At 43.0% G+C, this 11579-nt stretch overlaps 1 protein-coding gene and 1 long non-coding RNA gene across 2 annotated transcripts in view; one reads left to right on the top strand and one right to left on the bottom strand.

Annotated features, from left to right (window-relative positions):
- The window catches only part of LOC136436317 (uncharacterized), a 29485-nt gene extending 28486 nt beyond the window's left edge, over positions 1-999 (bottom strand). The window contains exon 1 of the long non-coding RNA XR_010756030.1: positions 849-999. This is a non-coding gene — a long non-coding RNA (uncharacterized lncRNA). The remainder of the gene's footprint in view (positions 1-848) is intronic.
- On the top strand, positions 147-5156 carry LOC136436310 (betaine--homocysteine S-methyltransferase 1-like). Its single transcript, XM_066430171.1, has 8 exons — positions 147-209; positions 515-614; positions 996-1186; positions 1880-2074; positions 2711-2822; positions 3430-3608; positions 4078-4156; positions 4721-5156. The coding sequence occupies exons 2-8, from the start codon at positions 593-595 to the stop codon at positions 4984-4986; spliced, it is 1044 nt and encodes a 347-aa protein (XP_066286268.1). The 5' UTR covers positions 147-209; positions 515-592; the 3' UTR covers positions 4987-5156.
- Positions 5157-11579: the final 6423 nt, after the last annotated feature.

Genomic DNA, 11579 nt, shown 5'->3' with positions numbered 1-11579 from the left:
AAGAATCGTAAGGTAAGGGCGTTTATAAAATGCGTATTTCCAACGTACTGTGCAGTTCAGAAGATTTCGTAATTCCTTATGACGAACCGACCTGCAGTACCTTGTCTGACCACTCAAGGTTTAGTTGGGTAGAATAGCTACATCTGGCGGATTGCTCTCGAACTGCAGAAAACGACCTTTGACCTATCAGCTGAAACCCCATCGGTCAGGTAAGATCGCTTCCGCATTCAACTGATCGCTACGCCGCAATATACACGCCCTATCCAGCTTGATGTCTTGCACTTAGAAAGGAAGCGTATTGTGGGAGGGAATTGGGAAAAATCCGAAACTTTTACCCCTTCAGAATGCTGCAAAAACGGCGGCAAAAACGCTGATTCACCAGTAAACACCACTCAAGCATGCTTGCACGCCCGCATGCACATGCATGATGAAGCTCTGACATCATGCGCACTGACATACACTCGCCTGTTTGAAGATTGTCAGTTATCTTCACTCACTCTTTCTCTATCTACAGAGCTGCCAAAGTGAAGATCAAGAGCTTTTCTCGACCGTGTAAAACTGAAAATCGTTCTTGACACGGTCTGATTCCAAAATGGCGTCCAGAAAGCCGAAAGGTAAATATAGTTGACAGCTCTTTAACAGAAAACATCTTGAAACATTAATCTTTAACACAGGAAACTGTTGCACCCGCTGACGTAATGATCACTTGTGAGGAATACTGGTACAATTTAAGACCGGGTACATAATGTGCGTGGCATGTTTTTACAATATATAACGTTACATGTATCGACATCATTTTATCATTAAAGTTCAAACTTTCGGTGCAACAGAAGATAATTGGAACTTACCGAATTTTTGGTCGGGCTTTCGACGGCCTTCTTGTGGATGACTGACCAAACAAACTACATGTATGTTCAGGGAATGTATATGTGAATGTAGATGGAAAATGTTTGACCTAGACCTGTACATTGACAGTCTTTTTTCTACGCTTCCAGGACTCTTGGAACGTCTCAGCAATGGCGAAACGGTTGTTGTGGCGGAGGGATACCTGTTCGAGTTTGAGCGGCGTGGCTACCTCCAAGCTGGGTCCTACGTACCGGAAGTCGTGCTAGATCACCCGGAAATGGTCACATCACTGCACAGGGAGTTCGTACACGCCGGAAGTGACGTAGTTCTTGCGTTTACGGTAAGACTATGTCATGAAATATGTTCATTCCCTTGAAGTTGATTAAACTTCCTTTTTTCTTGTCTCCTCACAGTGAATGGCAGAAAAGGAGTTTTCATTCCAAACTTGAAGTTTATTTCAGCAGGAAGTCCGAGTTTTCCATTCCTCAGTCAGTGTAATTAAAGTTCGAATTCATTGTTTGCAATATTGATTAATATGAGTCACCTGGTATATTGACTTTGTGGCTCCATTGGTAAGTCTATCATAGGATGCCTTTTTCTTTTCTATTTTCACTTTACCCACATAATCTATTGATATCCTACACACAAAGCCGAGAACCAAGACCACGGGGTATAACCTACGTCACGGGATGGCCAGACACATTCGATGGTCGCGGAGATCTATCAGCCGCGACGCGCAGACACATTCGACGCGCCGCGAAAAAATCAGCCGTCCGCGCGGACCAATCAGCGGCAAGGCGCTGACAAATTCGACGCGGCGCGGACCTATCAGCCGCTCGCGCGGAAAATTCAGCCGTGGGAAAACGCCATCAGGTGTAACGTTATCACTGCTGCCTCCAGGGAGCGCTGAATTGCCGTACCAAAGTAGGTCCTCTGCAATTTCCTTTTCTAGCGTCTTATAGAGACATCCACTGGTTATGATTAGTGTGACATTCGGAACATCTACGAACCTTCAGCCTCTGTCGTCCCACAGTATTACGGACACCGTGAGAAGATGCGTCTGATCGGGAAGGAACACCTGCTGGAGCCCATGAACAAGAACGCTCTGCGCATGGCCCGGCAGGTGGCAGACGAGACCGGCACCCTGATGGCGGGAAACATCTGTAACACCAACGTGTACGACTCTGCCGACCCTGCCTCAGCCGAGAAAGTCAGAGCCATGTTCAAGGTGTGCTATTATAACGCTTTCTATTAACCGTTATGAGGGGGTATTAACTCAGTCACGTCTGGGAATGTATTCTTTGTTTCCCAAACGTGACTGAGTCCTCTTCTAAGTCTTCTTAAACGTGACTACTTCTTAAAAGAAGTGGCTGATATTGTTCAGTTACTTATCATTGTTGCTTGACCATGTCTATGTATATACAGTAAATTATTTTAACGTTTGAGACCGCATTCTTAACACTGTAGCAGCAACACCTAGCTGCAGTGCAAAGTAGAACCAGTCATTATTGCGCTCTTGTCAGTTTGTTATAAACATCTGGTCTTGAATAAAGATTTTTGTAATTCAGTTTTCTTTCCTTGTACACATTTTTCACCTCAATGAACTAGACTCTACGTCGTCAATGAATTGAAGAGTACACGTCCAGAATTCCATGTAGAACATTACATGATATCAAGCAACTGGATGAATAGTCTAATGAGTCATCAAAAGATGTAGAAAATTTTTATTTATATCCAGTTGCTTGTGTGCTTTGCATTATTCTGACCCTACATCGGACGTTTAACAAATGGGCTACTTGATATAGAGCGACAGCACCAAGACCTAAATTGGTAAAATGATGTCACATATTTTGTTCCTTTTCAGGAGCAAATCGAGTGGGCTGTGGAGGGAGGCGCAGATTATATCGTGGCCGAGCGGTTCGACAACCTGGGGGAAGCCAAGCTTGCCTTGGAGTGCATCAAGCAGTATGGAAAAGGTCAAATAACAAAAATCATACGTCTTTCCGTGACATGATACGCCTGTATCTTATAAATCACATCCTCGTCCACCAGGACCTTTCCGCTCTACGTTACACCGCGAGCGATGTAACGTAGAGCGGAAAGGTCCTGGTGGACGAGGATGATAAATCAAAGAAAAGTTGTCTTGTTGACCAACTTGCTATGGAAAATTTAAGATATAACGGTGCAACATGTAGGAATATATCAAGATAGAATTTTGCAAAAACCAAAAATTCACATCTGAGACTTTCATTACAAACGTTGCTGTTCATTTAAAAGTTCATATGTGTTGGTAGAGGTCATTCTGAATGAAGTTTAAGCTATAAAAGCCAACATAACAGATTGGACTTACCCAAATTTTCGACTGATCAGCTACAGTCTTTGTCAAGGAATGAGCAATCGACTGCAACATATGATCCACTGCTCACCGAGCCCTACCTGCATAACGTGACGTCACAGAAGCAGTGGATTGCTCATTCCTTGACAAAGACCGTAGCTGATCAGTCGAAAATATGGGTAAGTCCAATTTGTTGTGTTGGCTTTTACAGTTTAAACTTCATTCAGAAACGTTGTTGTTGTTTCCAGGTTTGCCGGCTGTAGTGACGATGATAGTTTTGCGTGACCCCGTGACACTGGACGGCGTTCCCGTCAAGGAGGCCCTGCAGCAGCTGGCGGACGCCGGGGCTGACGTGGTCGGCTTCAACTGCGGCCGTGGCCCGGCAACCATGATGCCTCTTCTCGAGGCCTCTAAGGGCGACATAAAGGTTTGAATAAGCCCACACGGAGATTCAAGTACGCATGTGCAGTGTCATAGGTGAAGGCCCCTGAGACGTAAACAAAACCCGTCTGGGCATTGCGTTTATGCAAATCGAGACAATGGTCGCGACAGAAGCCAGGGGCCATCACCTTTGATACTGCACATGCGTACTCGAATCTCCGAGTGGGGTTATAGAAATATATCATGAAGATAGCTAGTTGCTATGTAAGTATGCCTATAGAGTTTGATTGGAAGATATACATCTTGATATTAATGTTGAATTTGGTGTGCACGTGATATACGTATCATAGAACGACTTAAGGATGACGGGCGAATAAAGTAACTTATAAGAACATATATTCCAGCGTCAGGATCATCCCCAGTAGTCTCATACAACGTTTTGCCTTACCAGTTACAGTTGGTGTGCAATAACCTTTAACTTTGAATTTACATCACTTCTTTTATCTGCGTCCCAGGTTCCTCTAGCCGCCATCCCTGTGCCGTACCGAACAAACGAGGAGTGTCCCAACTTCATGTCCTTCCAGACTGAGACCGGTACGGCAACTTTCTCTCGAGCTGCTTGTTAAACGGACACCTACTCTACATACTAGTAGACAATGTCTTTGTTATCTCCCGTTAAAGAAGTTTAACTTCTATTGTGCAGGCATACTTTTAAAGCAAATTGTGGGAACCTTATGGAAACATTCAAATGATATAACAAGGTTCAAGAAGACGCGTTCTCATCTTTTTCTCATCAAGTCTGCACTTTCATTCGTTCACTTTTCAATGCTGTGATCTTAATGAACAAATCATTAGAATGTGCCATGATTTTGCTTAAAAGACTTTCTTTTATGATGGTAAAATTTTCCAATATTTTGACAACCATTTGCAATATCGCATTGAATGTAAGTATCAACACAATTCAGACATTTCAAGTCTGCGAAGCTGTATGAAGAGTAAAGATTTACAAGATTTCAAATCCATGTACTCTTTCCCACAGGACGTAATGTCAAATTCAAATAGACAAGAAGAAAACATTTGGATGTAATCATACCTCCTCATTCTGCTATTTGGTTCGTTCACTTGTTGATGTTGTCGTCCTTATGCTCTTCTCCACAGGAGGGAACGCCTACCCGTTGGAGTTGGAACCGCACCTGTGCACCCGGTTCGACATCGCAGAGTTAGGCAAAAGCGCTCAGCGGATCGGCGTGCAGTACGTGGGGGTGTGTTGCGGGAACAGCTCGCACTATCTTCGCGCCCTAGCCGAGTCCCTGGGCCGCAGCCCCGCAGCCAGCAAGTACTCCCCCGACATGAGCAAGCACTACGCCTTCGGCACTGACGACACGCTGAGCAAGTCGTACTTGGATGCGTCCAAGAAATTCTAGCAAAATCCCTGACCGTCGTGTTGTGTACGTTTGTCTCAGTACACTTGTAATTCGTCTTGCTGCTATTGTAGAATGTATCGTGTGTTGTCGAATCTGTATTGTACCCAACGACGTCCAAGTACGTTCAAACTGTTTCTGACATTGCAAATAAATCCCCTGACCAAATGAAACACACTTTTTGTTTTTCAAACTAGTGCGTTTGGTAGTCCTTGCAAGAATGAGTGAGTGTCACAAGAAGAAAAGCTGAATAATTCTGCATGGTTGACGGACTGCCCAAGCTCTGGAGAAAGGTGTTAAAGTGTTAGCTGCAGCCTAAAAAGACATCAACAGGGCAAGATTTGTTGCTATCTCTTGTGATCTTCAGCCTAGTCTCCCGATACGTGGTATTTACCTAGGCCTTAGCATGAATCACACAGTTATGTTGCCATGCATAGACTAACTCCCCGTAACGTATTGCCAAGGCTGCAAATGCGTACGTATGTTCACCTGTGGGCGTTCATGCGTAGCTGCTGCATAAATCAGATGGATATATCTATAGCGCCGACTTTACAACAGGACGTGGCGCAGTATGTAGGCACACGACCCTCTGTTTCTCATGTTCACATTTGGGAATCGCCTCTTTCATGACGCACTTCGTATGCACCAAGTGCACCCATTGGCGCGTGAAATTGGGCGCGGAGAAAATGATATGCCTATTTTTGGACCCTCTCCGTTCCTCCGCAGCACGCTAGACCATTAGTCTTGCATTTGGCAGAAGGGTATAATGGGCCTAGGTAATCATTATTCCACGCTCTACTTGGACGTTTATTTCTGGGCCCAAATTAAGCCACGTGCCATGGTGGGCATTGACCTTCCCAGAAGCACCAAAAAAGGGGACACCGCAAAGCATCATGGGAACTTCCGTCCAAAAATAGATAGAAAAATAGATAGAAAAAAAGGAAATATTGATTTTGCAAGAACTAATTTCAAAGCTGTCGCATTTAACCGCTACGTTTGCTTGAAATTCTACTTGTTCGCTCGAAAGCGCGGCGGTTTTCTGCAATCGTGTGCTGGATCTGTGCGAGTGGACCTGAGTATTCACTTATCGTCTGCAGAACGATTTTTACCCTGGACTGGCGGCTTACTGGCATGCTTGGCTGGGCTCAAGGTCCTGGAAAATGGAAAACCAGGGACGTTTCGTTGATTTCAACGAGAAATGCGTGTGAAGTAAGACTGAAGGAAAAACGTTACGTTTCCGGTTACGGTCCTGAAAAAATTATCTTCTTTTTTTTTACAATGTCAAACTGGAATGTATCAGGACACTAGTATTTTCAACATGATGTTGCAATTGTACAGCTATACATTATTGTACAAGCACAGGTATGTCAATAAACAAAGGAATACAATGTTTCCTGCACATTTCCACATCAACTGTTGGAAGCCGTAATCGGTTAAGAAAGTGTGAACTATAGAAAGTCTGTAAGAAAATTTGCTTGCATGATTACTCTATTCTGAATTTTCATCACTGAGATGTCAGATCGAAATTTTATGTCACTTGCTAGAAGTCGACCTAAAAAGGCTAGGGTTGGCAGGTTTTTGCTAGGGTTGGTCGGGTAACCGGAAACCGGAAACACAACTTTTTTTCTAGGCCTAACCACATTACGTCTCTCACTAGGAGTCCGGTTACATATGTCGTGTGATCGTCATGCGCATGCGCAACTGAGGGCATTCTTGGTAAGTTATGCATGTGTCCTACAAAATCCAACTGTCTATGTGTTAGATCCTTGTCGGTGGTTGGTTATGTCAAAGCCTGCTTGAAAATTCTACGACATCAAAATCGCAGGACGACCTACGGCGACTGTGACCACAGCTCAACACATATATACGACTTTTGTATCTGTGCATGTATGCCTGTACTTATCCCGAAAGGGCATGGATGTACAATGTAGATCCCCTAGAACAACGTATATGTAGACATTGCAATTTAAATAGGATAGAAGACGAGCAGCACTTTTTAGTAGAATGTAGTTTATACAACGAAGAGAGAGCTGCGCTTTATAAACTTATTCAATGTAGCTTTCCCCATTTTATACATCTTTGCAAAGAGGAACAATTCATATTTCTAATGACTTTAGGTAAACCCTCTATTATAAAACACACCTGTACGTATATTTACAATATTACCAAGAAGCGAGAAGAGGCCAAATTAACGTAACCATTAGATTAGAGTTAGCTTATCATTGTAATGTATATATATATATATACGTACTTTCAAACTGTTATGTTTTCTGTTGTGACCTGTACTAAACCCAGTGGGTATGTGTGTACAATAAAGGTCTTCATTCATTCATTCATTATTATTATCATTAATCAACAATCCTGTCCCATACGTATTCGAGACCACCATGTATGGAACAAAGACCCCGTTCACACTCATTTTTTTCAATCGCGATTGAAGTATAATCGCGATTGAATCGATCCGATCGCGATTGATTTTTTCAGTGTGAACGCTCCCAATCGCGATTGGAACGATCCAAAACGATCCAATCGCGATTGGATTGTAACTACCTCCGGAGGTAGTTTGAGAGGATTAATCGCGATCGGATCCAATCCAATCCTATCAAATTTTGAGTGTGAACACAACTACGATTCACTCCATCGCGATCGGCGGGGATTTCGGCTGGTTCCGGGGGTGGGAGGTCATACATTCGGGTACGTGGGGTCATAGTTCGCATCGCGCGGGAAAACGAACCCAAGCCACACACGTCAGATCGCTCGTTTACAACAACAACAACAACTTTTCATCGTCAACAATGCCCAAGAAGAAGGATAAAACTCCGTCAGCAACTTCAGCTGGTGGCAGGTGGCGCGATGAGGAGACCAGGGTCCTCATCGCAATCTGGGGGAGAGAGGAGGTGCAGACCAAACTGGGGAAATGTCACCGAAAGAGGGACATTTACCAGATGATCGCCGATGGCATGGCGGAGCACGGGTTTGAACGGGCATAAATAATCAATCGTTCTTTCATTCGCGATTGGATCACGGCGTACTTTAATCCACTTGGCGAAAAGCAGTGTGAACGCAAAAGTTTCTTTGCGTTCAATCGCGATCGGATCGAACAATCGCGATTATACTTCAATCGCGATTGAAAAAAGTGTGAGTGTGAACGGGGTCAAAGTGCGTCTATTTACAGTCCCTACATACACGACACACGCCTATGTCTAAACTCGATTCTACGTCGGAAATCTGCTACTCGTGTCTATGGCCTTCTTCATGGCGATTGACCCAACTAGTTTAGCCTTTGGCGTGACCACATGCGCGTGACTCCTGCAATGGTCAAGAGTACATCAGACAATATTAGATAAAATTTAGAAGGCTCCAATTTTGTTTTGGATCCAAAGCTTTAACATACTAGCCACCAATACAGAAAGCTAATCTCCAAGCAGATCCAACGGTTGCAAAGACCGTATCCAACTGGCAGAAGAAAGTTTTATTGCAACCGGTTGCAATAAAGATTTCTTCTGTCAGTTGGGTACGGTCTTTGCAACCGTTGGATCTGCTTGGAGATTACAGAAAAGCTTCCTAACATTGATAGGTCCAAACACATGTCATACTAAATGTGTTTTAGATCATGTTGCATTGTTCATTCATACCTCAACGCTTAGATTGACCAGTTTTTGTTGTTGTTTCCATGGATCAAACATGATACTCACTAAATAACACAAAAAGCTTCCAAATATTGTTAGGTTCAAACGTATGCCATAGTAAATGTGTCCAGTGGTTCATTTTGAGCGTTTGTTTATAACTCAGCACTAAAATTGACCACTCAGCCGCTTACAAAAGTAATATAAAACGACCGTTCCTAGTGACATTTATTGCAAATATATCTACTTGCTTGCCGAATAGTTTCATTTTCATGCATCCTTGCGAGAAAGTAATTACCAACCAATTAGCTTTATTGCACATGCATTGTAAATGTGTTTGTAAATCAAGCTAGACGTTGCTTAGGCGCAGCTAAAATATATCCCCGTTTTCTATAACAGTAACAAATTATGAAGAAACAAACAAACTTGAACATCAATGGAAACTGTAGCTGAATACACGTCTCCTTTTTTTTATTGTAGGCCATCGTACTATTTTGATGTCATAGAATTTTCAATCAGGCTGTGACAGAACCAACTGCCGACAAAGATCTAAGACAGCCTTTTTCGTAACAAGACAGTTGAATTTTGCACGATATATGCACGATTGTGACTATTCCAAGAATGCCTTCAGTTTGCAATCGTACGTCCATCGTGCGACGGTTGTACGACGAACGTACCCTGGCCCAAAGTTAAGTTTAACAAAAAAAAGGCTCCGAAAGGCTCAGACAGGAACAGGACAACTGTGGAACGCATACCGAATTTTAAGTAAGCTGCCCTTCTAATTTGATGAAACTGACATTTTGTCCGAAAGGACGTAGTAATCATTGGATCATTATAAGAGTCGCCGTTTTAATGAGTTCCCGGTGTCTGCAAAAGCAATCCACCATCTGTCACGAATAACCCCAAATAACCTCCCATTCCACCGTGACGTCAGCATATAACAAACTGTGATGGCAGACAAACGATCGTATCAACCTGATTGGTGCGGTGGAGCACTGCGACCACCTGTGCTGTATTTTGTTCTTTCCCGGTCAATAGTTTGATAACAACGCAAAGCCTCAAAATTACAGGGAAACGCATGAGAATTGACAAATAATGGCGTAGAATGAGTCGGGGAGAAGCGTCGGTTCGCGCTGGTTCTCAGCCCGATCATTTGTGTCAAATTGTTTTCTACACGACGATAAATCGACTACTGAACATGTTGTATTACTCTGTCAGATTCGCCAGACGTTTGGCAGCAGCAAATGGGATTTTCGTAATTACCAGCAATCAAACTGTCTTCACTCAAACAAGCCTTGCAGTCCGTATAACGTCAGTGCACAGAAATAAATGAGTATTTCTAAATATTTTGAAATCGCGACCAACATGTCTTTATATAAGAATGTACTTTATCTATCTACCCCTTTTTTCCAAAGGCAGTATTGTAGCTATAGAATTACTGGATTGTAAAAGCCTATGTATAATTCTCCACAGCGCTTTACAGTATGATTTAGAAAGCTTTTCCAGGTTTACAATGCAGAGATGCGTGCACAGTTGCACGCTGTGGGGGAATTGGTGCAATGGACGATATGGCATGAGCTGTGAACCTGTTTTCACCTCTCTTGGATAATAGACGTGTTCATTGCCACCATATATCACCGACTCTGGCGTTCCCAGAGGCTTTTCCTGACAAATTGAAATGGAAAGGCATTTCTGATATTAAAAGGGGCCGGCCGTTGTATATCAGGTGATTCAGGACCGCCTTTTTTTGTTGTTGTTGCAATTTTACCTGTACATATTTGTCCCCTCTAGAGGTTTTACTTCTAATGTAATTTCTCATATTCATCAATCAACATTGCTAGCGTGCTTACGTGAAATGTATGCAGTCTCAAATGTTTCCAAAACGAAGTCGAGGTAACAGGGCCAGCATCATTTCCATTTAGATTTCCCCCTGCTTCCATATCACAACGAAAGAAAAAAAACTTTTTACAGTGCCTCATGGGATGCTTAAAATGCTGTTACGCAACTTCACTTCCTAGATATGGTGTGGATTGCATGTTTTATGTAAATTCTAGGAAAGATGGGTACGTAGATAAAGGGAAAGAAAGAGAGTATCGTGAAAGATTATACGGGTGTAAAGTTTACATCGTTGCGTTTCCCGCCATTACTAATGCATGAGACCACGACTCTACCTTTAATAACGGTGTTAGTATGCAGGAGTCTCTTGTTCCGGCCCGCAGATTCGCACAGCGGGAAGTTACGCTTTCTGAGTTGAACTTTGAGCCTTTTGAAATGTGAATTTATTAAAGGGGACGAGTCGTTACTCAACAAGGGGCATAAAGTGACGTAGGAAGTGGACTATCATACAGGAGGAGTAGCAAGAAATGTATATTGTTTTCAATAGAAACAGAATAAGACTGAAGCGCATATCTGTAACATCCATGCAAATGAAGGTGTTGTTTTGTGTGTGTCTGTGTTCATGTTTTCGCATATTTGTGGTCAGCATAACAATTAAGACGGTCTGGACGGATAGTGTCATTTTGGCATGTGAGTAGGTCTTGGAAAGACAATGGTCAATGTCGATTTTGGACCCCCTCGCGGCTATTCTTGGTACTGCAGCAGAACGTCCGGTTTCGTATCTTGTGTCTTGAACATGCTATGGTCTTGATCTTTTTGTGGCCTTTATTTTGAATGAATCCTACTCATAGCACCTAACTCACAGTAACACTATGAGGGCGAACCGTAATTTATGACCTACTGTTGGGTCCAGTTTCCTCGCGTCGAATATGTCTTGCCCTGATGAGGACATACATAGTACTAGTATATGCATGCAAATGCCAAATTTGACAAAAGCGCTACACGCTTTACCTTTTACTGAGATAGGGTAGAGTACGATCTTGCCAGTCTTACCCGCTCTCTTTTCTACCTACAAGAGAAGCTAGAATGCCATCACGAATTGCCTTCCCTTTATCACAATTATAACGAAGAAAG

This window comes from Branchiostoma lanceolatum, chromosome 1 (genome assembly GCF_035083965.1).
Source record: "Branchiostoma lanceolatum isolate klBraLanc5 chromosome 1, klBraLanc5.hap2, whole genome shotgun sequence".
Taxonomy (NCBI): Eukaryota; Metazoa; Chordata; class Leptocardii; order Amphioxiformes; family Branchiostomatidae; genus Branchiostoma; species Branchiostoma lanceolatum.
Note: the sequence above shows the minus strand (reverse complement) of the source record. Positions and strands in the feature narration are given on the sequence as shown.

Coding starts and splice junctions, on each gene's coding strand:
- LOC136436310 (XM_066430171.1), top strand. CDS start 593: ATGGCGTCCAGAAAGCCGAAAG. Junction 615..995: donor GGCGTCCAGAAAGCCGAAAG/GTAAATATAGTT, acceptor CTACGCTTCCAG/GACTCTTGGAACGTCTCAGC. Junction 2,075..2,710: donor AAGTCAGAGCCATGTTCAAG/GTGTGCTATTAT, acceptor GTTCCTTTTCAG/GAGCAAATCGAGTGGGCTGT.